General features: G+C 43.1%; 2 protein-coding genes across 7 annotated transcripts; one reads left to right on the plus strand and one right to left on the minus strand.

The window, feature by feature from the left end:
- Positions 1-3,670: 3,670 nt before the first annotated feature.
- On the plus strand, positions 3,671-5,757 carry IL23A (interleukin 23 subunit alpha). The gene is made up of 4 exons (XM_072655053.1): positions 3,671-3,951; positions 4,829-4,930; positions 5,045-5,191; positions 5,324-5,757. Exons 1-4 carry the CDS (start codon positions 3,787-3,789, stop codon positions 5,477-5,479), a joined length of 570 nt encoding a protein of 189 aa, XP_072511154.1. The 5' UTR covers positions 3,671-3,786; the 3' UTR covers positions 5,480-5,757.
- Positions 5,758-6,407: 650 nt separating this feature from the next.
- On the minus strand, positions 6,408-27,583 carry STAT2 (signal transducer and activator of transcription 2). 6 transcript variants are annotated; one of them, XM_072655044.1, is made up of 25 exons: positions 27,488-27,552; positions 26,940-27,012; positions 16,195-16,484; positions 15,912-16,062; positions 15,643-15,741; positions 15,365-15,457; positions 15,180-15,258; positions 14,741-14,826; positions 14,380-14,528; positions 13,435-13,587; positions 13,227-13,319; positions 12,362-12,421; positions 12,219-12,239; positions 11,803-11,896; positions 11,375-11,422; positions 11,200-11,283; positions 10,947-11,045; positions 10,679-10,814; positions 10,040-10,095; positions 9,866-9,960; positions 9,309-9,448; positions 8,913-9,095; positions 8,601-8,658; positions 7,518-7,678; positions 6,408-7,236 (listed from the first exon to the last, which is right to left on the minus strand). In XM_072655044.1, exons 3-25 carry the CDS (start codon positions 16,323-16,325, stop codon positions 7,088-7,090), a joined length of 2,418 nt encoding a protein of 805 aa, XP_072511145.1. In that variant the 5' UTR covers positions 16,326-16,484; positions 26,940-27,012; positions 27,488-27,552; the 3' UTR covers positions 6,408-7,087. The 6 variants fall into 6 exon arrangements, with proteins under 6 accessions (XP_072511145.1, XP_072511142.1, XP_072511146.1 ...); XM_072655041.1 differs by having other exon boundaries at positions 10,040-10,119; XM_072655045.1 differs by lacking the exon at positions 26,940-27,012 and having other exon boundaries at positions 9,866-9,957; positions 27,488-27,583.
- Positions 27,584-27,856: the final 273 nt, after the last annotated feature.

Here is a 27,856-nt window from a genome sequence, read left to right on the forward strand (position 1 = left end):
TATCCCCTCTAATATTTGTCATTTACCTTTTCTGTCCCATTAGCCAATCTAATAGGTGTGAGATAGTCCCTTAGAATTGTTTTAATTTGCATTTCTCCAATAGTGAGTTAGAATACTTTTTCAAATGGCTATAGATAGCTTTGATTACTTCATCTAAAAACATCATATCTTTTGATCATTTATCAGTTGGGGAATGGCTCTTATTTTTATAAATTTGACTCTGTTCTCTATATGTTTAAGAAATGAGGCCTTTATCAGAGAAATTTGCTCCAAAGTTTTTTTTTCACATTACTATATTGCTATTTTCCTCCATCCTATGTCTAATTTATTCTGTTCTTTCACCCTGTCCCTCCTCAGAAGTATTTTGCTTCTGACTACCCCCTCCCTCAATCTGCCCTCCCTTCTATCAGCCTCCCTTCCCTCTCCCCTTTTTCTTATCCCTTTCCCTTCCTACTTTCCTGTAGAGTAAGTAAGGTAAACTTCTACACCCTACTGAGTGTGTATGTTATTCCCTCTTTAAGCCAATTCTGATGAGAGTAAGGTTCACTCATTCCTTCTCACCCCACCCCTTCCCCTCCATTGTAAATACTACTGTTATTAAAGAGCACACAGAGACAGGGAGATACCTCTACACACATGGGTCCAGACTGAAGTTAACTTCTTCCCAGCTATGGTGACCTGAAGATAGACTGCATCATGGAATGGATTTAAAATTTTAGACTTCGTAGGAGGGTTTGGATTGGAAAGGTCCAAAAAGAGAAAATACCTTGATTTAAGGAGTCAATCAATAAATATCATGTCTATTATCTTCTAGGGACTGTGCTAAGCTCCAAGCATACTAGAAGAGGCAAAAGACAGTTCTTGTCATAGAGGAGCACAATCTAATGGGTATTCCCCAAACTCAGAAATGCCAAGGTCCCTCAGCTGCTGCCCATGGGCTGCATGCAGCTACAACCCTCCCAGCAATACTCCTGAGTGCTCCTGAACCAGGTTAAAAATATAAATGGGAAATATTTAACTAAATAAAAATACAATAAAACATAGATAACATTACATTAAAAAAACTAAGTATGTGGCGAGGGAGATCCTCATTCAGGATCAGTGCCCCCCCTTTCTATTTCAATTTGACACCACTGCTCTAGAAGATTCTAGACAGAGACACCCCCCCCCCCCAATTTTGAGACTGTATAATGAAGTTTCAAATTAAGAAAGACAGGCTTTCAGAATTGAAGGGACAACGTCCTCTCTCCAGACCTTAACTAGAGTAGGTTCTGGAATGAGGGAGATTATTCCAATAGACCCCTAGACTAAAATAGTATCAGGCTCCCCAGGTCCCCTTTCAGAGGGTTCAGACAGAGGTCTGGACTCCACAGAGGTCCTAGATGATCAAGTCCCTAGCTCTCACATGCTTTAGCCTTAATCTCTAGATGATGGAAGGGTCAGCTGGATCAGGAGCCCTGGGACTGAGCTGGAAAGGCCAGATGAGGGGTGTCCTGGTGATTTGCATAGTGGTCAAGGCCTAACTGACGTCAGGGGACCCTGGCAGCTCCAGGGCAGGCGGAGCCATGGGAGAAGCTCTTGTCCTAGAATAGTCCCACAGCTGCCCCAGCAATCCTGCTTCCTACCCTGCTCCCACGGTACCAGGAAGTGAAACAAAGCTTCGGAGCAATTCATCCTGGTGCCTGTCATGTCAAGGCAACCCCCATCCTACCCCACTCCCATGGCTAGACTCCTTCCTAACCTTCAAAGTCCCACTTCCAGAGGCTTGCAGACCATACCTCCTAGAGCTGGAAGTGGGGAGGAAAAGCAGGGACATTTTGTAGCAGTAGAAAAAGCTTCCCTAGAAGGAAGAGAAAGGCCTTTCTTCTCTCTCTCTCTTCTCTCCCCCCCCCCCCCCCAAATGATCTACCCTCTGCAGCTGAGACTGTGTCCCACCCAATGCAAGGCTGGATCATAGAGTCAACTAGCTTGGATTAGTTCTGACTGTTCTTTTTCTTAGTTCTCAGGGGATGGGAAGGAAGGGAAGGGAAGTGGAAACCCCAAATTCCCATCCTCAGATGATGAAAGTCAGCCTCTTGGGGAGGCCCTGAGGACCAGCAGATCATCTCCCACAGCTACGGTGGTCAACCATTGCCTCATTTCATGACGTCCAGAGCTGTTCTGGGCCATTCAGACTCTTGGCATTGCCTGGGTGTAACAGGAGGGGCTGGGGCAGCCCCAACTTCCCACCCTGCTCTACCCTCCACCCCCACACCCAATCTTGCACTCTCTGTTTCTTCATGCTGCATCATGGTAGGTGACGAAATCAATAGTCAGGCAGGTTTTACACATGGATGCAACCGGCTACAGGGCCCTAGTGCACAGGGTATGGATCTCTATAGATAGCAGGGCGGTGCTTCAGGGTGATGCCTCTATACTGTTCCTTTTGTTGTCAAGTGCTCACATGTACCCAGGTTTGCCTCGAACTAGTACCAAGAATTCAGGGCCCTGGCCTGGCAACCCATCAACTCATGGGGCACATGGTGAGTGGCATCTCCTGGCAGGAGACAGAATCCTCCTCACACTAAATAGAGGAGGAAGAGGGAAGGGAATAAGTGTTTATATAGGGCCTACTATGTGCCAGCCACTGTACTAATCACTTTGTACAAATATTATCTCATTTCAATCAGACTCAGAAGTCAGGAAGGGGTTGTCCATGAACCAACCAGGGGCACTATCAGGAAACCCCTCCAAGTCCCCACGTGCTTTAGTTTCTGGTCTACCAGGGGTCAGAAGGCTAGGAAATAATATGCCTGCATTCTGTCTCCTGCCTGAACTAACCTCAGCAATCAGCATTCCTTCTGAACCTTACAGAAACTATGAGACCCATTGTAGACCTCAGGAACAGAATGTCCTTAACCACCCATCCTTCTATATGGAAAAAACAAATAAGGTACAGTTAGGGGGCCAAGTGGATAGAGCACAGGCCTTGGAGCCAGGCGGACCTGATTTCAAATCCAGCCTCAGACGCTTACTAGCTGTATGACCCTGGGCAAGTCACTTAACCCTAATGGCCTCCAAAAATATATAAATAAAATCAACAAGTGTCTATTAAAAAAAAAGAAAAAGTTAACCTAGGGAACTGTCTGGGTGAGAAAACTGAAGCTCCTATCCAGATAGGAAATCCAAGAATGTCTGGTTCCTGCTTCAAAGAAAGAGGCAAAAGCAGGAGTTGGACCTGGGTCTCAAACTGAGCTATCTGCTTTCAGAGAGGGGTAGATAGATGCTTCTCCATCTCAATTTCCCTTGAGACAAAAGGAGTCAAGTCATTATGTTTTGAGAGTCTTAGCTTTGGGGACTAAGGAGAACAGAGAGAGGCCTAGCAAGGGGGAAGGGCTGTGGCCAAGATTTGCCTCAGTGGGACAACCCTTGCCTTTTCTTCCCTTTCCACAGAGGTTTTGATTCCTGGAGAGCATTACACATATCCCATTGTTGGTCTCTGGCCACAGTAACCACATGACTTACTTCCCCTGGAACTAGGGTTAGATACCTGGGCTCTCCAAGAAGGTGGCAGTGGTGGGTGGGTGTGTGAGAAAATAGCAGGAGGGAAATCCCACCTGCTGAGTCACCTGCCCAGCATAAAGGGAGGTACAGAGTGGAGAGCTTAAAAAGACACAAGAAGCAACCCAGAGAGAGAGAGGAGAGAGAAAGGGCCAGAGAAATAACAGGGAAAGCAAAGAATAAAACAGAAAGTCACAAGTGATCACAGATCAGTGTGAGGGAGGCTAGAACCAGTTTGCCAGAGAGATGAAATCTGGGCTCAGGAAGATGCTGCTGTTGCTGCTGCTGCTGTGGACTGCTGAAGGCCGGGCAGTGCCGGGTAGAAGAAGCGTTGCCTGGGACCGGTGCCGGGAGCTGTCTCAGAATGTTACTGCCTTGGCGTGGGGCATTCTCCCGCAGATGGGAAACCTGGTAAGTAGGCCCCTTCCTGGTATAAGGTATAGGATGATAACCAGGCACTAAGTCAGAAGGAACAGTACATGATGAACCTTAAGTGAAGGAAAGGTAGAAAGGTCTGGTTGGAAGCCTACACTTATCAGTGGGCTAGAGATCCACCTTAACTGTAAACATTGAAGTACTCACCATATATTGGGTGAATAAGGTATTCTATAAGGGACAGACAAAAGAATACCACCCCTCCCCTACCCTCTAAACAAAAGAAAACAAAAAACCGTTCTGTCTCTGAAGGAATCTAAAAGTTGTGGGGAAACTTGGTGATATTGTTTGAACCTAGCCCTATGTGGCTGAGAAATCAGACCTGCTGCTTAGAGATCAGATTTATTTAATGTTTAACTCAGAATCTAAGTTGCGCTGACCAGAAATCCAGTCAGGTCTGAAGACTGATGCAAAGACTGTGAAGATTAGCTCTTGTTCCACATCTCAAGTAACCCATGTATCTTAAACTGAAAACTGTCTCCGTGCTGGCCAATGGGCTACTGTTTCCTTGTTCCTTTGTTTGGATCTTAGGGAGTGGGCCACCCCTTTTGCCTGATGACTTAATAAATATTTCTAAATTATTTCAGTTCTGGGTTTTGTTCTCTGCCACATCACATGTAATACTAGGAGATTACATTAGCTATATAAAGAATGATGCAAGGAGGGAAAGAAAGAACGCTAGCTAGCAACTATGAATCAGCAAAGTGGAATCAGAGAGGTAAACCTTAAAGGAAAGAGGAGCTAGGTGGATGTGTTCTGGGGTAAGACTCTAGGGCCAGGAAGGGTCAGGAATGGAAAAGCCCAGCTGGATTCAAAACTTTGTGTGTTGCTGTCCACCTAACTCCACCTCTAGGACCTGCCCAGAGAGGAAGTCAGTGGACAAGCTGTAGATGATGTGCCCCACATCCAGTGTGGTGACGGCTGTGACCATAAGAGTCTCAGTGACAACAGCCAGGTACTTGGGACACAATGGCGCCAAACAGAAGCAGAGGAATGGAGGGAATGGTGAAGAGGGCTGGTTGGGGTGAGTGAAGTTTACTGATTATCTCATCATCTTCCCTCCCTTTAGCTCTGCTTGCAGCAGATACATCGAGGCTTAATTTTCTATGGTCACTTGCTGAACTCAGACATTTTCACTGGGGAACCTTCTCTACTTGAGGACAACTCTGTAGGGCAACTCCATTCCTCCCTGTTGGGCCTCAGTCAGCTCCTACAGGTATGGAGGTGGAGGATGGGTTGGGGATGTGGATTCAGGAAAGAGTAAACTGGAGGGAGGCCTTCAGGAGTTGTAGATAGAAGCGGGGGGGGGGCTGAGATTTGAGGACCAATTTTCTCTGTATCCCAACAGCCCAAGGACCGAGCCTGGAAGAAGCAGCAGGTTCCTAGCCCCAGTGAGCCATGGCAGCGCCTCCTCCTTCGCCCCAAGATCTTACAGAGACTTCGAGCCTTTGCTGCCATTGCTGCACGAGTTTTCACTCATGGGGCAGCCACTCTGAGCCCTTAGGGAGTGGATGAAAGCGACCTTAAACATCAGAGGGCTAACAGAGGAGATCGATCATCACTACGTGGAAAAAACCAAGTAATGCCGAGTTGCACTCTTCAAATATATTCATAAGTGTTGACGAGTACCAATGCTGACAGCAACCTGAGTGGGTAAACCAGCAGATATTTATTTAAGGAAAATTACAGTATTTATTGTCACAGGAGAATTGTGAGGGGGGTATTTATGATATTTATATTAATGTATAAATTTTCTCCAATAAAAACTTATTTATGTACAAATTGTATCTGACTTTTCAGGTATGAGGGCTAATGTTGAGAAAGATGGAGGATAAATGAAAAACAATAAGTATGTCCCTTCTTCAAGTCATCCTCTCAACTTTTAAGTGGGTAGGGAAGGACAAAGCACTAATTAGTTTTCTGAGGTCTTTCAGGCTTCAAGGTAAATCCATTCATTCCTCTTAGTATTATTACCTACTAGATGCTAACAGAAGGATGTAGATCAAAATGGAGGGTGAAATAATAGAAGGTGGGGCTCCTTTATGGTATGTCTTGCAATTGCCTCTACTCATAGTTTCTCCGCCTAAAGTTTAGTGATTGAAAATCACTAAATGAAACGAGCCTGAATCATTAAGGGAATGAATATTAAGAGTTCAGTTAGCGGGGGTTCCAGGGACATGAGGGTAAATTCCCCTAAAAACCAATGGGATTCTCCCTTAAAGGACACTGAGGCCCCCACTGAAGGGGATTTTATCACTCCAGGGAAGCTGAAATCTTGGGAACAGGGGAAGGGTTCGTGGGTGCTTTCTTCCCTCTGTTTCACTGTTGTTTCCAGCTCTTTCCTTTCCCTCGTCAGCCCAGCTCTCTTTCCCCCATCCCTCCCCTCCCAACCATCATCCAGGGATGGGACAGAGAACAAATGACAGGATGGCTGTTAGAGAACCTAGTTTATTGTATTGGCTTTGTTCTTGTCCAGTTATACTGGTTAACTATCATAATACTAGGACCTGCTTGGCCCTCGGCGTTATTTGTTATCAGAGCCTTAAAACACTAGCTGCCCATCACTAAGTGGTTCCAGCTATCAAAGTGCACATGTGAGACTTTGTCAGGGGTAACAAGGGCAAAGGCAGACCAGGAAAGCAGTAGAGAAAGAGCACAGAACAGGGTCAGGAATTCTGGGGTTGAGGTCACACAGCTGCATGACCATGGAGAAGTCCCTATTTGTAAAGTGAATACAGTAGGACTTTGTACTTGCTTCACGGGGTAACCACTGGTAGGGAGAAAAGTGCCTTGTAAACTTCAAGTGACTAGAAAACCAAGTTATTGTTGGGTCAATCCACTCAACTTTGGAGAGAGCCTCACAAAGTAAAATGAAGTAGATATTGCTTATCCCTTACAAGGAAAAATTGGGCACACAGGATTTCACAAAGTGCAAGGGGAGAAAGAAGAGACAATTTGGCACAGGAAGCTGTGAAGATCTGTTTCTTCCTTTTTCCAATTCCACCTCCCTCCCCCCACAACAAACACACACCATGCTCTTGATCTCCATCAAACAATGTCTTGATGGAGAGCAGTAGAGAGGGAAGAAAGGAAAGAGGGAGAAATTTAATTCCTAGTAATTTGGGAAATCAAGAGTAGAGGCACCATCCATGAAAAAGTGGGTCACGGCGCAGGGGGCCTCATCACCCCCAGACAGGATAGGTAACACCGGGTCATCTCTCAGCAGGATAGCATCACAGGGAATTTCATCATTTGTCGGAGCTAGGCAGTGCAGAAAGGCAAATCAGGTCAAAGGCCCAGACAGAGAGCTGCCTCTCTAACAGCTGGGAAGCATCAAAAAAGCTGAAAGGGTCACTTCAGGTAGGAGAGGGCTTGAGATGAACAGGAGAGGAATGTACTGTACTAATGAATTCTTTGCAAGTAGCCTTTCTTAGTATGGAGTCAAAAATGTATACTCTTTCAGCAACAGGCTATGATGCAGTCTAGTTAGATTTTAGGCAGCCTTTACAGAGCTCATGGATGGTACCTTAGCCCTCACTCACCTCCAATATCATTCATATTCAGAGTTAGCAGGTCGTTCCCTAGGCTCTGCAGGTCCAAGGGAAGCTCAGGCTCCTGCTCCCACTCTAAAAGAGGTTCCAGCTTCAAATCCACATCTTCTGGCTCCTGTAAGCAACATGGTGACTGCACATCGTCAACCTGTCTAAATGCACAAACCAAGAAAGATACAAAAAAACATAAGATTCAAAGAGAGAGAGAGAGAGAGTGTGTGTGTGCGCTGTCGATCAATCAATCAACATGCACTTATTAAGTGCTTATAATAGGCCAGGAATTGTTCTAAGTGCAGAGAGCAGCCCCAGCTTTCAAGAAGCTTATATTCTAAGAGGTATGTAAGTCAGTAAATATAAGGTAAATACTGAGTAGCTAGTAAATAGCCTTCTAGAGGAAGACATCAGCAGCTGTAGGGACCAGGAAAGTCTTCCTGCTGGAGGTGGGGCTTAAATTGAGCCTTGAAGGAAGTCAAGGAATCTAGGAGTTGGGGGATGAGGAAAACATTCCAGGGATGGGGGACAGATGAAATCATATGAAGAACGGCAGTTAAAGCAGTATGGCTGGACCACAGAGTGCATGGAAGGAGACCTATGTTAAAAGACTAGAAAGAAAGAAGAGGGCTAAGTTGTGACGAGCTTTAAATGCCAAATCGAGGAATTTGTATTTGCTCCTGGAGGTAACAGGAACTACTGGCAGTTATGGAGGAGGTGATCTGATGAGACTTAGGCTTTAGGAAAGTCATTTTGGCAACAGCATGGGCGACAGGTCTGAGTGACGAGAGGCCTGAGGCAGGAGAAGGCTCCTGCAACAGTCTAGACCAAGGTGAGCAGGGGCCAGCCTTGGATAGATTTATAGAGAAAAGGATGAGGAATAGGGAAGAGGGTCAAATTTCTCTTGTTCCAAAGACTTCAGTCATAGGAAAGGAAAGAAGGTTAACAGAGGATGAATAGAGGAGCACATGAGGAACAAGGAGATTATGAAGAAATAGGAGATATCTGAGGAAGGCTGAGAGAGCTTGACATCAACTGGTGAAGACAGTACAGCAGTTTAGGAAAGGGCATATCACATCTCACCTGTTGGACACTACAATGAGTTCCCGGCTTAAGTATTTCCTTTGTTTTGCAAGATCAACTGTGGTAGGAAGAGATAAGTCCATGAGTGATTAGGAGGGAAGAATGATTGAGACAGTTAATGAGTACAAATCAAAGCCCAGGGGCCCTCCTTCTGCCCTCACCCCCATACCACCCAGGCTGGTCACTAAGTGGAGGACCCTGCTCAAGTCATGCAAGCCTCCCTGAATCAGTATTCCCATCAAAGAGATGTTGCTAGGGTTGAATTCTACAATCTAACAGGACTCCTTGAGCCCTAAGATTCCATGTTTCTACCTTTCTCACGGTAATAGGGTCCAAAAGCTTGATCCCGGGGTATGCCAGGGTAAAGGAAGCACAGCGGGTTCTCAGGCACATTCTCCTCTGCCAGTAACTGGTAATTACGTATGATCTCTGTAATCGGGAGTAACTGCAGAATTTCCTTAGTATATGGCTGTACCGATCGGAGGACCACTTTGTCTGGGGGGGGGGGGGGAAGAAGGCATCAGTAGGGATAAGGCTTGAGGAAAAGGAGTAGAAGTCTGCCTCTTCTACTTTAGGGCTCCAGCTACTCTCCCACTCCTCAATCCCAGTCAAGTAATCAAAGTGGTCAGAAGTCCAAAGGTCAAATGAAGCAAGGCTCAAAACTTGGTGAGGGAGAGGATTCAGGGAGGATGTATCTTTCAGTCTTACCGTCATCCTGATGTTCCACCCATGAACAGGTGATGCCTCCCTCTAGTGAGGTCTCACTGAATCGCAGCAAAAAGGTACCTGGCAAATTCTTCTTCAGCAACTTCAGTGCCTGGGCACGAGTCACAAAGCCCTTGATGAGCCTGTGGCATGGAATGGAAAGAAAGAAGTGGGAAATAGCCAGTACATGAGCCCCTTTCCTTCTTTCCTATGAGAAGCAGGAAAAAGGGGGAAAGAAGGCTGCTTTTGAGAGTTAGAAAAGACCCAGGTATGAATCTGCTCTCTGAGGGCCTGGGATCAATTCATTTTAACTCTTTAATCTTTACTAGAAAATGAAGGATACTGCATTTTTATGTCACAGCACTGCTATGAGGTGCAAATGAGACAATGTCTGTAAAATGCTTTGTGAAGGTTAAAAGGGCATTGAGATATCAGTTTAATGTATTACCATACCATCTCCACTCTCCAGTCTATAGTGCCCACAAGGGGGAGCCCCAAGCCCACCCTCAGTACATCAGAGCAGGCGGTGAGAAGGTAAGGTCAGAGCGTTCACATCATACCCATCTTTCCAGATATCCTTCAGGTGGTTGTGCACCAGGTCCAGGATCTTGTCCAACCACGTCCAGAATGGCATCTTCCCAGGAGGGCTGTCCTGCTAAAGGAGAGGAAAGGAAGAATGTGGAAGGACCCCGAGGGATGGAGGGGGTGGTCTGCTGTCAGAGAGCATTCCTTACCTTGGCAAAGGCAGGCCAGGACAAGGACAACTGTGATTCTTTCTTATGCTCCTTCTCTGAAGGACAGAAGGACACAGGGGCTTCAGACAGAGGGACAGATGAAATGCTGTGAGAACTACTACATTTTAATGAGAACGCCAACAAGCTGCTGCAATGAAAACAGAGGCTAACCAGCATGGTGCTGCAGGTGGAGTGGGATGGCAAGGGGAGAACGTGCCCTACAAATGGGCAGTGGGCACAGAGAAGACTCAGGCAAGGGGCCTTTGAACTATGTCTTCAAGTTTTTGAAGGGGCGTTACATACATTAGACTTGGCCCCAGAGGGCTGAACTAGGAACAGCAGTAGAAGGTAGAGAAAGACTTCCCAACAGTTAGGCGGCCAGCAGAGCTTTGGCATCACTGGAAGTCTTCAAGACAAAAGCAGGATGGCCGCTTGTTTGGAACATCACCAGGGTCTAAACTGGACTAGCCGATCTCTGTTGCCCCTCACAACCCTAAGATTCTATGGCTGGGGCGGGGAAACATACAGGACAGCAACACAGGGACAGAAGGTGAAAGGTACTAGATGGGTAACATGGGGAGCCAAAGAAGGGAAACCAAGGGGATTGGAGTGTATTGAGGGAATGGAAATCATCTGTACCAAACAGTTTTTTCTTCAACATATTAAGCTGCTCTTGGTCAAGGCCTCGCTCAGTACAGGAAGAAAACTGCCAGCTGAGGGCTGGGCCCAACACTGTCCAAGGAGCCTTGGGGGGATTGCAAAAGAACTGCTGGTTCTGCAGACAAGGGAAGAACAGCCCAGGTCAGAGGCAGCCATGGCACATCCCTTCCTGCCACGGTTCATCCTTAGACCTGACCTAATCCTAACCCTCCCTCCCACTCTGGGGAGTCTCTTTCCAGTCTCTCACCTGGGGATCAGAGCTGAGCAGGTTAAACCAGAGTATGGAGGCCCAAGCACTGGGAAGCTGGTTCATGTTGGAGATGATCACCACAGGAAGACTATTGGTCTAAGAGGAAGATATTGGAGGGGAGGGCAGGGAAAAGAGAGGATGCTCTGTGATAGCACCTAGTAGGAAGCAAGAGCTTGGTGCTCCATCCCCAAAGGAGAAGTCCCCCTCTCCCCGTCTCTCTCTCCCCTCTCTTCCTACCATCCTCCTTTACCTTCAACTCTAGCTTCAGCCCCTGGTAGGAGTATTTGACAGTGAAGTTAATGATGTGAAGTTCCTCTGTCACAACGAGCAGTCCCTAAAGAGTCAAGTTCATGGTCAATAAGCGGGTCCTGCTGGCTGCTGGCCAACAGTTCCATACTGTTCCTTTCACTCTGCCCCGACCTCACCTCACTGCAGCCCTTCCCAGAGCTACTTGTTTTCTGCTCCTTCAGTGTCTGTGAACAGAAAGGGAAGAGGAGGGGAAGGGGTCAGAACAGGGTCCCCTTATACCTCTAATATATATAGCACTTTATGGTTTGCAAAGAATTTCATAGACATTATCTCATCTGATCTTCACAGCAAACCTGAGAGGTAGGTATTATTACCCTATTTTACAGATGAGGAAACAGTTGCAGAAAAATTAAGTGACTTGTCCAGGGTCACTTAGCTAGTGTCTAAGGTGGATTCAAATCCAAGCCCCTCAGGTTCTTTGTCCAACACTCTGGCCATTACCCTATGCTGCCACCTCTTGCAATGCTGCTGCCCCATCCCCCCATTTTTCCCCTTCAATCATGTTAAAGAGATGACATAATTCTAGGGTTCTGATTCTACCTACCAGGCATCGGAAGTCCCAGATCAAGCCTTGGCTTTTTCCCTTCTCTGGGGTCAAAGTTTTCTGTTCGGAGGTCAGGATGTTGAACATTCGGAAGCTACTCCAATTGAAACGATAATAAAACCAACAGCATCAATGATTGGTATTTATACAGTCCTTTTTTCAGGTTCAAAATATGCTTTCCTCACAATAACTTAAATTGGAAGATCAGATGGAGTCAAAGACACAGCTGAACTTGCCTCTGGGCTCCCATTTCTGAAGCAAAGTTCCAGGAGGGAGGAGACATACAGGAAACCTGACAAGTGGCCAGGATCTGGCCAAAGCCCATCCCCCCTCTCGAGTATCAGGGGATAGGAGACAAAATGATTCTCTTTTGTCCTTCTCACATCCCATTCCACCAGGAGTCCCCAGGCTCTTACCCTTTCATTTGGGGAGCATTCCTGTGAAACAAGACAAGACAGTTCATGGGGCAGCCCCCAGATTCCCATCCTCCCTCCACCCCAACCCTCCTCACACACACACAGACACATAGACACACACTCCTTCCCCCTCCCCGACTCACTTGTCAATGGTGACATGCACAGTTAGGGGCTCATTTGCATCCTGCAGCCTCACCAAGAGCCTACAGAAGGAAAGGAGAAGGCTGGTCAGCCTTGGCCTCTGGACCTGGTCAGATGCTGGAAGGGTCAGTGGGGAATAGGGGGAGTTTGAAGATAAAATGGTAAGGAGGGAATTACTTTGGATTTGAAACCTAACATTACTATTTTCTATCTGTCTTCCCTAGGGCAAATCCTTAACATCTCTGCAAGGGCCTTAGTCTCCTCACCTGTAAAATAAGAGTTTACCTGGATGACCTCTTAGGAACTACCCAGCTTTCTATTTATGATCCTGGTTTTTCCCCCCAAGTCTGTGCTCTGGTCTCATTATTCCTTATACTTGGAATTGGCGTCATGTCCCAGTCTGAACTCCGCCTCTTAAACAGCCTCCTTTCTTTTCTTCAATGCCCCTCAGATGGGACCTTCTCTAGGAAGCCCTGCTTTCCACCCAAGTGAAAGTGATCTCTCTCTTCTCAAATTTCTCACAGTGCTCCACCTGGATCTTTCCTTTTCACTCCACTCAGTCTCTGTGTATATTTGAGAATTTACCCATCTCCCCTTTTAGATTACAAGCTCCTTGAAGGGAGGGTCCATGTCATATCTATACATATCTTCGGCACCTAGGACAAACTTTGCATATCGTGGTCTCTAAAATATATGTTAAATTGAAACTGAGAGGAAAGGAATAAAGGAGATGAGGAAAGGGAGAAGGAGAATAGAAACTTAAGCACAAAGTAAGACATCCATTCAACACAAGAGAAAGAGGATTACATGCAAGGTGGAAGGATAAGGGAGTTATAAACTGGGACAGACTGTCACCATGATACCAACCGCGTTTGGACAGAAAACTTATTCCCAGTCTTGAGGACAAGAGGTCGGTTGAGAGGCAGAAGCATCTGAGGCTGTGATTCCACTATAAAGGCGCTAAGGGCAGGGGAAGGAAGGGCACTGTTAAATGGATGACGCAGCTCCTGGACCTCCTGAGGCCCAGGCTTTCCCTGTTCTTTCTCCCCAGGACTGGATCCCTCCATGGTGGTACCTGTGAAGCAGAAGCTGCAGCAATTCTGTGACCCCCTGTAAAGGCAGCTTGTTTTTCAGGGGATCCTTCTCATAGCTGACTTCGTTGCTTAAATTCTCAAGTTCCTTCAATTGTTGCTTTAGCTGGAACAGTATCTTTGCTCCAGATGTGAACCTGGTAGGGGGAGATGCAGAAAAAGGGAATGGAGGAGATGACAAGACCCATGGGGGTCCCTACCTCACCCCATCCCTTTACCCTGAAGATCTAAAAATGAGACTAGTCAGAGAAAAGCAACTGGACTGTGGCTATTATACCCAAAAGAAAAGGGTAGGCACTGGGGACACAGAGGGGTGGGTTCAAAAGATGTGAAGAAGTCATTCCCTTATACCAGAAATACCAATGAAATACCTTCTGAAAAACTGTTCAAACCCTCCGAGAATCAGAGAAATGCCCATTTAAGCAATTCTGAGTTACCCAATGATGTCTGTTAAATTAACAAGCAGTCAAAAATAGCAAAATTCAGCCCTGTGTGGGCTAGAGCAAGATGCTATGTTGCTGATGAAAACGCATATGTTACTTCTTGAAAAGAAACATGGCAGTTACGAGTTACAACAATGTTGAACTCAGGTATCATCATGACTAGGCCCCAAGGATATTCTTGATGGATCTTTTCCCAATTTATGCCAAACAAAACAAAACAAAAACCAAAATGTTATAGTTGCTTTATGTTCAAATTAGTAAATCACAAAAACCAAAACCCTAGAATCAATAATTAGAGAATGGGATCATAAATTTTAAGTGTATGGAGTACTATTGTGCCACAAAAATAACAAAATATGGACAATAGAACAAAAAATAATCCTAGACTAGACTAGATGAGGCTGCTGGGAGGGCCTGGAGTGCATGGGGACTCAAGGGGGCTGCCAAGCGTCACTAGAGGGAGAGAGACAGCAAAGGCCATCTTACCAGCTCTCTAACTGCTCCAAGCTGAGGTCCAGAGAGGCCCCAATGCATGCTTTTCGCTGCCGATCTTTCCACTCTGCTAGCTCCTGCAGCAGGAGCTCAATCAGAGTGGCACATCGGCCCAATAGTGCTCTGGAGGCATCCATCACCTCCTAAAGCCAAGAAGTACGTAAGTCTTCATCTCAGCCAACAGCCACTGTCCCACCTCCCTCTACAGCCTGCCCAGTTATGGTCCAAGAAACCAGGGTCTAGGAATATAGGTTGTACTCTGCTTCCACTACCAAGCACCTATATCCAGACTGCTCCCCACCCCAGCTATCCCTCCAAGCTCCCACAACACCCTCTCCCTTCATTCCCTTCCCACCTTCCTTTTTCGATCCAGATCATTGAGTGTTTCCTGCAGGAGTTGTTGTTGCCTGGTCTGGTTAGAGTCTGTGGAAGATGTCTTCACTGGACAGCAGAGACAAGAAGCAGGAATCAGAACCAAGGCTTAGACACCTATCCTGGCCTTGGGCTGATGTCTCAGTAAGTTAGGCAAAGTATCAGGTAGGACAGAGGTTTTGGAGGAATACTGAGGGCAGACCAGCCCAAATCCCACAGGCCCCCTTTAGCCTCCCTAACTCTCTAAGAGATTCCTTCAGCATCTCTCCCCAGGCAATTGCCTGGTGGCTGGCCATCTCTGACATCTCGATCTGGCACTAAGTGATCCCCTGCCCCCTCAGCCTTCCTATATTCCCTCTGTTTCCCTCAGGAGCCTCCAAGCAGATGCCCCCTCCCTCAGAATCACCCAGTCTGAACTATACCTGAGGGGTTCTGGGTCTTGTACCGAAAAGAGAAGACATCCTGTAGGTCACTCAGGGAGTAAACATCCTTAACCAGTTTCTGCAAAGTGGGAGTCGTAAACAAACCTGAGGTGAGTAAGGGAAGGTTGGACCTGACATGGTAGCTCAGTGGGAAGCTCTGCCCACCTTTCTTCTGACACCATTACCTGGATCATATCTTTCAATTCCTGTATTCGAGATTCAATCTCCTGTTGCTGCTTTGTCTCCATGGGTACCTCAGGATCTGTGTCTACAGAGTCCTGAAAGAAGGAACTATGAGCACACCTGGCCATAGACCTAGTGTTTGTAGTCCTGTTACTACTTAGATATGTGATGGGTGTGCTCTCTCCATGGACAATATGAAATGCCTTCCTAGTCTCCCCACCCTATCACACTCTCTCCTCACCCAACACAGGTCCACTACAACCACGAGAACTTTCCTTACCTGCTGAGTCCTTTGAGCCTGGTTCAGGATATTTTTTTCCTCTAGCAGCAGATTATAAATTAACCCAGCCAGCTGGATGGGATTATCCTGGTACAAAGCCTAAATAGGGACAAGGGGAACACAATGACTCCTTCATAGCCCCCCTTAGTGCTCAGCCCATCTCCAACTGCCATCCTTCAGTGTTTCCTAAAGCCTGCACCCATATTCCACCCCTCACCCTTTTCTGCTCAGTGTTCCCTCCAACTCTTCCACATCCCCACATTCAGGACCTGAATATCCCGGCAGAACTTCCTTAAGTTATGTTGTAGTAGCAGGTCAGAATCCTGACTGTAGCCATTCGATTGGGAGCCCAGTTGGTCCAGGAGATGATGGAAGAGTAAGTAAGCATGAGACATATCAGGGCCCATGGCTGCTTGGTACCTAGGCAGCCAACACAGAGAAGGTTAAAATCTTTGTAGGGGTTACAATCTTGAGTGGGGGGTTTTTTCCTGGTGTCCTAAGACCTCCCTCATGTCCCATGTGCCTCAAGTTCTGGGAACCCATGAACCTCACCAATTTTGGTCCTCAATCCAAGAAGCTAGGTGTTTCCGTACATCCATAGGCAAGAGACTCTTTGAATAAAGCTCATGTAGCTGCTCTTGGAAAGGCCGGTCTAGTCCCTGCAGAATCTCCCACATAGCCATCAGGAGCTAGACACTACAGGCCACCGCAAGAAGTGGAGTATTCAACTAGGAATTTTTCCGGGCAGGGTCAGCCCTAGGCACACTGCAAATTTTTATAGTTCAGATGGATCTGGCTCAAACTCAGCAGAACAGCAAGGTCCCTTCTGGCCAAGTATATTCCTGTTATAGAAATAATAATAATATCAATCCACATGTACATAGTGTTTTATGGTTTACAGAATTCTTTCTTTATAACAATCTTGAGTGGTGGATAGTGAGAGAATTCCCGTTTTACAGATGAGGTAACAGAGGCTCAAGGAAATAATGTGGTCTTGGAGAAAGTATCTTAGACTTGGGGTCAGGGAGTCTGAGTTCAAGTCCTTTTTATATGACTTAGTAGCTATAATCATGGCCAGGTCATTTCAGAACTCGGTGCTTCTCAGTTTTCTCATTTGGAAAACCAATAGTCTGCACTAGATCAGTGGCATCAAACTGAAATACAAACAGGCCATTAAAACGTACATAAGGATCCCTGCCAGATGTATATTGTCTTAGAAAGTCACATATTAATATTATCTATGTTCTTTTGTATTTTTATGCTTAATAAATATTTCATAATTACATTTTTATCTGGCACCCACAGCACTCAGGAGTTGATGAGTTCCAAGGTCCCTGGCATTCTGCAGTTGGCCCCCTTCACACAACTGGAACTACAAGCTGGGCCTGGAACGAACCCTACATATTCCGAAAATTCAGAGCTCTTCCTACTTGGCCTCTCTTGGCAACAACTGGAAAATACCACTTTCTAAACTGACCCCAAAACATGGCTCTAGTTTTATAACATGTCTAACTACAATATATAAGGTCAGCGAGATGGGGGCTCATTTACTATGTCATGCTTCAGTTGTACCTGTCTGCACTAGTCTCCTCTGAATTTCTAATTGCTTTTATATAAATACCAATAGATGCCTTGCCTGACAGTTTACCTGGAACTTCCTAAGGAGATGTAGTGCTGTAGACAGACAGCGCCCTGATCTGGGAGTGAAGACTAGTGTACAATTATATGAGCTTGAGTGTGCCTCTTAATATAAGCTTCCTGAGCCTTATTTCCCTGAGTTCCCAATATGAGATATATACTCCAAGGAGATCAAAGATAGAAAAGAAAAGAAAAGTTTATGTGGGAACCAAAATATCCACTACTTTTTTTTTTTTAGTAATAGCAAAGAACTGGAAACAAAGTGAGTACCTGAATGCAATGGATTATCATTATATCATAAAAAATGAACATGAGAAATTCAGAGAAACATGACAAGAATTATAGGAACTGATGCAAAGTGAAGTAAGCAGAAGCAGGGAAATGATATATACAAGGAGTAAAGTAATGTAAAGGAAAAGAAATGCTAAAATGAAGCCCATACTATGTGAACTGTAATGGTCCTAGAAAAGAAAAAGGAAATGCTTCTCTCTCTCCTCCTTGAAGAGATGGGGGTGGAGGAGGGGGAGTGGGAACAACTGATGGGGAATATTGCACATGCTATTATCTGTGGTCACTATGTCAATTAGTTCTGTTTAATTGTTTTTCTTTGCTATAGGGAAGGCTCCTGATGGGGGCTAGGGAGAAAGGCTAGAGAGAACAATGTCTGGAAAGGACTGTGATGTAAATGTAATAGATGTCACGGAGGCCTTCAGTCTGGTCCAGGGCCACTTATGTATACTCAGAACTGAAGGCCTTGGTGATTGGGGATGACACAGCAAACCCTAGGTGGACCCTGTCCCTCTCCATCACCTTGCCCTCACAAAGGATGGGCTATGTTCGTTTTAAAAAGGAGATTAAAAAGGATAGATAACTTCCCTCTCTTTTTCCATCTGCCCCAAGTCTTTCCAGTTCACTCTTTCCCATTCCAAGCAACATGGGAGCCCTGGCCAGAGGACTGCCTAGGCAAGCTTGAGTATGAGCTTGGGCTGTCTCTTTTGTTTTATTTCCTTACTGATTGAGCAATGATTCTGAGAAGGATGCTTCCAGCCTCAGAAGTGACTGTGAATCTGAGAGTTCACAGTCACTTCTAGCTATGTTTCAGGAGGAAACCTGACAACTACTACAAGGTTTCTTGGGGAAGACGACCCCAGGCAGGAGGACCAGTACAATCCCTGGCCTGACCTGCCAGGAAAGATGGTCTTGGAGGCAAATGTTTGGACAGTGATTAGCTGAGGTGAAAGTAAAATGATGATTCAGCAGTTCCATTCTTCAGGTTTTGATATTTTGACTTTCAACCTCCAGGGAAAGAATAACAGTAATTATAAAATGTTACTAGTTCTTGTTTAAATTTTTATTAATATGAGCTTTTATGAACCTTTTATATTTTCAGCACTTTGTGTTGAAGAAATAAATAGCTGTCCTATATCTGATTTACATTGTACACTGAGTCCCTTTCTATTCCCTGCTTTGAGTAGATCTTAGATATGAGCAAACCTAAGCTTTAAGTGAGCTTCCTTGGAGTTTTGAGATGGAGGTAAAAGAGCCAGAGACAGGAAGACAAAAGAGCCTGACTTCCCTTTGGAGGTCAGGAATTCCCAGGACTGATATGGATCCATGTGTGCATGGATCCAAAATAATATGAAATTATGTCCCCCCAATTTAGAAAAGTGTTCATAACCTTTGATGTAGTACTCTCAGTACTAGGAGATTACTGACAGCGAGAAAAAGGTTATCTTTACAAAAATATTTATAGTACCACTATTTTATTGGCAAAAAGTTACAAACAAACTGTACTCAACAAATGGGTAATGGTTTAGTAAATTGCGCTATGGTAGTGTGATGGAGTATGGTACTGTAAAAAACAAGGAATATGAAGAATTTAAAAATATGGAAAGACATATGAAAGAAAAGAGTAGAAAAAAGCAGCTGTGTCAGTTTTTGAGGGGCTATTGCAAAGACAAGTAGACTAATACACTGTTGATGGATCTAGGAATTAGCCCAACTACTAGATATCAATTTTGGATTATTCAAGTAAAGTTACTCACTTATTCATATACTTTGACCCATCAGTCTCACTATGGTGCATATACCCCAAGAAGGTCAAAGATAGAAACAAAGATCCAGCATGTGCCAAAACATTCCTGGAAGCATTTTTTAATAGTAGCAAAGAACTAGAAACAAAGTAGGTGCTCACCAACTAGGTGCTCACTGAAGAAAATTGTGGCCCAGGGCAGTCAGGTGGTATAGTGGAGAGAATGCTGGATTTGGAACTAAGAAGACCTGAGTTTGAATGCCTATTCAGATGTTTCCTAGCTGTGTGACCCTGACCAAGGCACTGAACCACGCCATGTAATTCACGATATGAGTTTCCTGATCCAGTTGGAGTCAATGAACTCTAAGATCTAAATCTGTGAATATGATAGAACAATACTGTTTAGAAATGATGAATGAGGAATTCCGATAAACATGAAAAAAATTACACAACCTGCTGACATAATGGAATAAGCAGAGCAGTAAACACAACAACAAAAAAAGAGGAAGTTGAATTCTGTGTAAATGAAAAATCAACAATGGTCATGGAATGAAAGATATTTCCATTATCTGGAAGAGAGGAAGGAGACTCCTAGGGCAGGATGTTGTAAATGTTGTCAGATGTAGTCATTTTGGGGGAATGTTTTTGCTTAATTATTTTTCTTTCTCATAACATAAATTGCTTATATAAAAGAAAAAAGCATTAATAAAACATTTTAATGGTAAAAAGCATATGGGACCACTTAGTAATGTGCTGTTCAATTCAAACAATCCAATGAATCTCTTTGTTGAAATTTCTTTTTTTTTCCTTTTTTTCTTTTTCTTTTTAATGGTTTACAATTGCTGCCATAAAATTAAGATTTTATCCCCCCCACACCTACCCCCGACTACCCCCCTCTCCCCCCCACGACCGCATACAATTCTGTATAGGTTCTACATATACTTTCCTATTGAGTACATTTTCACTATAGTCATGCTATGTAGTCGAACTAAAATAAATGGAAGAAATCATATAACAAATCAAAACATGATACACAAAAACACGCATACACACAAACATGATCTGCTACATTCTGTGAATGACTTCCATATTTCTTTCTCTGAGTGTGGAAGGCATTTTGCCTTAGAAATTCACCATTGGGATATTTTTTTTAATAAGTTCTTGCATTTTTACGAAATTCCAAGTCTACCAGAAGAAACTCTCGCACACTGTGGTCATTGCTGTGCACAAAGTTCTGGTTCTGCTCCTTTCACTCAGCATCAGATCATATAAGTCCTTCCAGGCCTCTCTGAAGTCTTCTTGTTCATTATTTCTTATGGCACAATAGTACTCCATTACATTCATATACCATAATTTATTCAGCCATTCCCCAACTGATGGGTATCCCCTTGACTTCCAGTTTTTGGCCACTACAAAGAGTGCTGCTATAATATTTTTGTACGTGTGGGACCCTTTCCCATTTTTATGATCTCTTGGGGATACTTTGTTGAAATTTCTTAAGCATCAGCTAAATGCAAGATATTGTGTTGGGTGTTGGAGACTCAAAGACAAAAACAAAACAGTTCCTGACCTCAAGAAACTTATATTCTACTGGAGCAATACTACATATATACAAGGAAGTATCTACAAAGTGTTGTGCTTAACTCTTTTGGGGAGTATATTTGGTTTCAGTTTGCAATTTTTATGTTTGTGATGCTAAAATGAAATTTATCACAAAAAAGATAAAAAGTCATACAATTGAATGTAATTTTAAAAATGAGTCTAGATTCTGCCTTCAATGAGTTTATAATTTCATGTAACATATCCCTCAACAGCCTCCTACTGTGCCACATATATGTTTCTCCTATAAGGTCTGCATGCTGAAGGTGGCAAAGAGGAAGTGTGGGGCGGAGAAGCCTTTTGGGATTAGAGTAAATGACGTGAAATAGGTCACAGGAGATGTGCAACAGAATCACTCTTAAAAGGACAAAGCAATGCTTGGTGGCACTTTCTACCTGGGGCATTCTGCATGGCAGTCTGCAATACTGCAACACTGGGGCGGGCACTTTGAGTGAGAGCCCAGCTTAGGAGGCTGCGGTTATCAGCAGCCCAGCCTTGGGCATCTCTAGGAGGAAAGTAAGAGGCCAAAGAGCGACACTGATGAGGAATACAAAAAAAAGGTTCAAAAAAATATCAAGAGAAAAAACTTTAATAAAAGCCCAGCATAAACTCATAAACCAATCCAACCATTCTGGAGAGCAATTTGGAACTATGCCCAAAGGGCTACAAAAATGTGCATATACCCTTTGACCCAGCAATACCGTTTCTAGGACTGTATCCTAAAGAGATCATAAAAATGGGAAAGGGTCCCACATGCACAAAAATATTTATAGCAGCTCTCTTTGTGGTGGCCAAGAACTGGAAATCAAGAGGATGCCCATCAATTAGGGAATGGCTGAATAAATTATGGTATATGAATGTAATGGAATACTATTATGCTATAAGAAATGATGAACAGGAAGACTTCAGAGAGGCCTGGAAGGACTTATATGATCTGATGCTGAGTGAAAAGAGCAGAACCAGGAGAACCTTGTGCACAGAAACGACTACAGTGTGTGAGAGCTTTTTCTGGCAGACCTGGATCTTTGTAGCAACGCAAGGACTTAAAAGTCCCAATGGTCTTCTAAGGCAAAATGCCTTCAACATCCAGAGAAAGAACTATGGAATTCAATTGCAGAATGTAGCAGATCATTTTTTTGTGTGTGTATTACATTTTGGTTTATTATATGATTTCTCCCATTCATTATAATTCTTCTACACAGCATGACTATAGCGAAAATATATTTAATAGGAATGTATGTGTAGAACCAATATAAAATTGTATGACGTCTTGGGGAGGGAGGGGAGAGGTAGTGCAGAGGAAGGGGAAAAAATCTAAAATATATGGTAGTGATTGTAGAACAGTGAAAATAAATAAAATTAATTTTAAAAAAACCTCATAAACCAAACAGAGAGGATCCTAAAAGGCAGAAGAAAGAAACTGAGAGGCTGACAGGGAAAAGAATCAAAAGAAGAGGAAAAACAAACAAATAAATGAATAGAGAAATAAAATATTTAAGTAAATTCAAACAACGCAGGATAGGAGAGGTAAAAGGGAGGGAATAGTCTGTGGTAAAAAGACTAGCATCAAGTAAGGAAAAGAAAAAAGGGATAAAATTCAATTAATGGTAATAAATGGAGGAAAACACAAATGACCCTAACCATGAAGCGGTTAAGCAATCCAACAAAACAAAAATTTAACAATCTTGATAAGACAAAATCCAATAATTTGTACATATAAGAAGCACATTTTTAAAAAACCATGCAGAATGAAAATGAGAGACAAAAAAAAACATGAATAATAATATAGTACCTAGTATTTATATAGAAGATATTATATGCCAAGCACTATGCTAACTGCTTTACAAATGTTATCTTATTAGATCCTCACAACAGGTGTGTGTGTGTATGTGTGTGTGTGTGTGTGTGTGTGTGTGTAGGGGTGTAGGTGCTATTTTTATTCCTATTTTATACTTTAGGAAACTGAGTTGACAGACATTAAGTAATTTGCCCAGGGTTATACAGCAGACACATATCTGAGGCTGGATTTATACTTAGTTTTTCCTGACTCCAAGGACAATGCTCTATCCACTGTGCCAACAAAACTGTCTATGCTTCAGATGACTTTTTTTTAAAAGCAGATGTTGCAATTCTGTTATCAGATAAAGCAAAACTAAAAATTCACAATGTCAAAAGAGATTAGAACTTTACTAGCTGTGTAACCGTGGGCAAGTTACTTAACCCCAACAGCCTTAAAAAAAATTAGTAAAAAAAATCCCCACACTACAATACACTTAAAGGTACCATAATCAATGAACTAATATGAGCATTTTATTTATATGTGTGTATATATATATATAACACATACATTTAAATTCCCAAGGGAAAAGTTAACTAAATTGCAAAAAGGCCTAGATAGATAATAATTATAGGAGATTTTAATGTTCCTTTCTCTGAGCTGAATGAATTTAATTGAAAAAGATACAAAATGGAAAATGTGAAACTGAACAAACTTTTTGAAAAAATAAATCTGAGTTACACTGTCTTCAGAATAGAAACATTAATGAAGATGCATATGGATACACAGTTCTCAATATCCCAAGGGACCTTTAGAAAAACAGACTGTGTGTTAGGACATAGAGAAGTTACAAATATAAAGAAGTAGATATACTGAACACATCCTTTATATAACACAAATAGTAATCAGTACAGCAGAACATGGAGATATAAATAGAGACTTATGACATTCTGATTACTGAATAATTACTAGAAATAATAATTATGTGAAAGACAACGATAGCAATGAAACCACATTAACAACACTTCTGGCATGCAGCTAAAATAGTCCTCAGAGGAAAAAGTATGTGAAAATATACATTAGCCAAATGAAAAAAAGAACTTTAATCAATTGAGTATTCAGTTTAAAAGTTAGAAAATAAATAAATCTCAAAAAAGCACAAAAGAAGAAATCTTAAAAATAGAGGAACTGTATAAAATTAAAATAAAAAATCTACTGAAATGAGAAACAAAGCTAAGAGCAAGTTCTTTGAAAAGATTAAAATCAATAAATTCTTAACAACAGAAGTCCCTCCAAAAGAGGAAAATAAAAAATGAAAAAGGTGAAATTTCAAATATAGAAGAAAAAAACAGTTATCAGAACCTACTATCCACATCCCATGCTTACAAAACTAAGTATGCAACGGAAATAATTAGTTGCAAAATATAAACTAACATAAATATATAGACCAAATAACTATTCCCCATTGGGTATGTGGTCAAAGGATATGAACAAATAGTTCTTGAAGGAGAAGCAAAATATTAACAAACATATGAAAAATTGCTCCAAATAACTAATAACAAAAGAAACAAAAATTTTAAATTCTGAGCTTTTACACCACACTCAGCAAATTGACAAAGAAAACTAAGTATGAAACTAGTTTACGTTTTTGAGGGGCTGGAGAAAGACAGACACACCAATACACAATTGGTTGGGCTGCGAATCAGTCCCACCATTTTAGAAATCAATTTGGAATTCTGTTTTTAAAAAAGTGACAAATATCCATATTCTTTAACCCAGGTATCTCTCTGCTAGATGTATACCCCAAGGAGATGAAAGACAGGAATGTCATAGGCCAAAAACTTCATTGTAACACTTTTTGTGATGACAAAAAATTGGAAACAAAGTAGATGCTCTTTAATTGCAGATTAGTTAAGCAAATTGTGGTAAATTAGTATAATGGAAAATTACTGTGTAATAAGAAAAAATTAACATTAAATAAATCGTAGATGCACAAGAAGGCAATGTCAACAAAAAGAAAGAGAAAACCAGAACTGAACACTGGTCAATTATAAGGACCAAGTCTGACTTTAAAGGAGATACAGTATCATAATCTGGCTCAACTTTGTCATTTTATAGATGAAAAAGTGCTTCTCCCTCCTTTGCAGAGATGGGAGGGGACTATGCATGTGGAACATTGTACATACTGTCAAATTCCGCTTGCTGTATTGGTTAGTTTGGGGGAACTACACTTTTTTCTCACGTTTTCATTTTTCTTTGTCACAAGCAATGGCCTCCTTTTGTTAGGGGTAAGAAAGATAACAGTTATGCAAGCGTAAAAGATATCAATTTTTTTTTAAAGAAAAACTAAAATCATTGGAGGGCTACTTATTTTTCCATGGTTGGTGTAGATCAATATCATAAAAAATACTGCTACCTAAATTTATTGTCCTATACCAAACTACCAAGAATATATTTTAAAGAGCTAGCAAAATAATAACCAAGTTCATTTGGAGGAGCAAACGTCTGGAATTTCAAGGAGATAACAAAAAAAGGAGATTAAAGTTAGGATGGCACTTCCAGACTTCAAAGTGTATTAAAAAATAGCAATTAACAAAATTATTGGGTGTTGGTTAAAATGTAGCAAAGTAAATCAGTGGAAAAGACTTGTGAAGCAAGAATCAGAGACTATCAAACTCAGTAACTTGGTGTTTATTGAATTGAGAACAAAATTCTTGGAAAAGAACTCTGACAAAAACACTGAGAAAACTGGTAAATGGTTTGTCAGAAATTTAGGTTTAGATCATCGTCAACAACAACCTAGTAGCTAGTATTTACAGAGTGCTTTAAGATTGCAAAGAATATTACAATTTTAACCTCACAACAAACCTGCAAGGTAGGTTCTATTATTATCCCTATTTCACAGATTAAGATTGAGGATTAGACAGTTTAAGTGACTTGGTTAGGGCCACCCAGCTAGTATTTGACTTCATATTTGAATTCAGGTCTTCCTCACCTCAGGCCCAGCACTTCATCCACTGTACCACATAGCTGCCTGGCATCTATATACCACAATGAATTACAAATGCATACTTGAAAAAAATACTTTAAAAATTGTCAAAACAAAACTATGACTAGAGAAGAAATTTTTAAACAAGTTAAAGAGACAATCACAAAAGGGGAATCAGATGATTTTGATTACTTGAAATTGAAAAGCTTTTGCATAAATGAAATCAATGCAGCTAGGATAAGATGCTTGGGGAAAACAATCTTTGCCTCACACGGAACCATGAAGACAATATATGTAATGATTAAAAAATAAAAGGACAATTTAAAAAACTGAATGCTATGTAATTATAATGACCAAGCTTGCCCTATGAAAAGAACTGAGAAAATCGAGCCCTATCCCTTTATTGAAGAGGTGGGGTACTACGGTGCTAGAATACTGTACAGTTTCTGCGTTGACTGGCTATGCTGAAGTGTTTTTAATTTTGGTCATAAGAGGAGTTTCAGTTGGTAGGGGAAGGAAACTAATGTGATGTTAACACAAAGAGGAAGCAGAACACAGGAACAGATTTACCCAAAGGATCAGAAAGGGGCAGTGGGAATACCTGGTTGAAGACTGGGAGCCCAGAAATACTCATATCTTATGAGTTTTAAGTCTATCTTTCTACCCAGCTGCCCACGAATATATGTATTTATATGTAAACACACAAAATACACATACATGCATAAACACACTGCATGCATATGCATGTGTGCATTATGCACATTAATGAACACAAATTACACATGTATACATGTATATAGATATGAACTGTGTAGCTATATTTGAAGCTAAATACCTATCCAAATGCACATATACATATATGCGCACATATATGTATATAGATCTATTTGTATTATATATTTATGTTAGATTTACATATATAAATGTATATATTTCCCCCCCATATAGTAAATGGACTCTACAGACTAATTTCCTTTTGGGTCATGAAAAGTTGTAAGGGAGTTAAAAATTTTAGTGGGAAAGGGGACACAAGCTGATCAGGAAATACGAAATGACCCTGATTTTAGAGGTTAAATCCTAGAACTGAAAAGAGAGGAATCCAACTCAGATATTGGAAGAAAGTTGACAGTACATTCCCGGGCTAGGTGCCCAAATTGGTGAAACTTGTCAAAGCCTCCCTCTCCTCCCCGCCCCCCCGCCCCTGGCCCCGCCCCTCCCCTGGCCCCGCCCCCTCCCCTGGCCCCGCCCCCCTCCTGGGCTACCTGTTGTCAGAAATACTGTGGGGTAGTGAAAGGTGCTGGGGATTGACGTTTGCCAATCTCTCTTCCCCTGAGACTTCATGCATCAGTAAAGAGAAAAAATGATCTGGTGTTAAAAGCCTCAAATACGGCGTGGGGGGGAGGGGAGGAGAAGAGATACAACTCCCGCCCCCGCCCCTCCCACTCCCCCCCTTAAAATGTTATTTTCACAAATTATATACTGTATTTTTTAAAAGCACCCTCCGCCACCATCTAATGAGTTCTAGGGAAGAAAGAGAATAGAGAGCCAAGACTGGAATATCACAGAGGAAAAGGAAGGGCTGAGGAGGGTGATACATGAAGGGGCAGGGGATGGGGATCAGGGGCCGGGGGCTGCACAGTAGGGAGTCGAGGGGAGGGGGGGCGGGCCGTGCATCCAAGTTCAGGGGCCGCGGCTAATGGCGGGTGTCAGACTCCAAGGTCTCCTGGAGGCCCACCCTCTCCTCAGAACCTACGATCGCTTGCCCGGAGCCCATGCTTCGCCCTCCCAAGGGGGCTCGCGGCCTCCTTACCTGGCTGGTGTCGCTCCCCCAGTCTCGCGGCTCAGGGACCCAGCACTCGCCTGCCTGCTCGACCCTAAACACTGGAAGCCCCACCCCCTCACTCTCAGGCTCCTCCCTCCGCCTAGCTATTCCGGGTCTGGACACCCCTCCCTTCGGCAGCTCCAGCGCGTCACTCCGCGCTCTCCACCAGCCTCTTCTGGCTCTTCGAAGGCTTCCTCAGAACGACAAGCCCCGCCCCTCGTCAAAGGGTGGGGCATGAAGGAAAAGCCCCGCCTTCCGCCCGCAGTGATTGGACTGAAGGTCCAGCCAAACTCCGCCTTCTTTCCGCGGCGGGAGGGAGTCCCGCTGGAAGAATAGCCCAATGAAAAGTCAAAGATT

This window comes from Notamacropus eugenii, chromosome 3 (assembly GCF_028372415.1).
Source record: "Notamacropus eugenii isolate mMacEug1 chromosome 3, mMacEug1.pri_v2, whole genome shotgun sequence".
Taxonomy (NCBI): domain Eukaryota; kingdom Metazoa; phylum Chordata; class Mammalia; order Diprotodontia; family Macropodidae; genus Notamacropus; species Notamacropus eugenii.

What these genes read in the sequence shown, in the direction of transcription:
- IL23A (XM_072655053.1), top strand. Translation starts at nt 3,787, where the DNA reads ATGAAATCTGGGCTCAGGAAGATGCTGCTGTTGCTGCTGCTGCTGTGG. An exon ending in TCCCGCAGATGGGAAACCTG is followed by an intron (nt 3,952 to 4,828) that starts GTAAGTAGGCCC and finishes CTCCACCTCTAG; the next exon opens with GACCTGCCCAGAGAGGAAGT. An exon ending in GTCTCAGTGACAACAGCCAG is followed by an intron (nt 4,931 to 5,044) that starts GTACTTGGGACA and finishes CCCTCCCTTTAG; the next exon opens with CTCTGCTTGCAGCAGATACA.
- STAT2 (XM_072655040.1), bottom strand. Translation starts at nt 16,325, where the DNA reads ATGGCTATGTGGGAGATTCTGCAGGGACTAGACCGGCCTTTCCAAGAG. An exon ending in TTGGAGCAGTTAGAGAGCTG is followed by an intron (nt 13,588 to 14,379) that starts GTAAGATGGCCT and finishes TCCCCCTACCAG; the next exon opens with GTTCACATCTGGAGCAAAGA. An exon ending in GTGCATGTCACCATTGACAA is followed by an intron (nt 12,240 to 12,361) that starts GTGAGTCGGGGA and finishes CTTGTTTCACAG; the next exon opens with GAATGCTCCCCAAATGAAAG.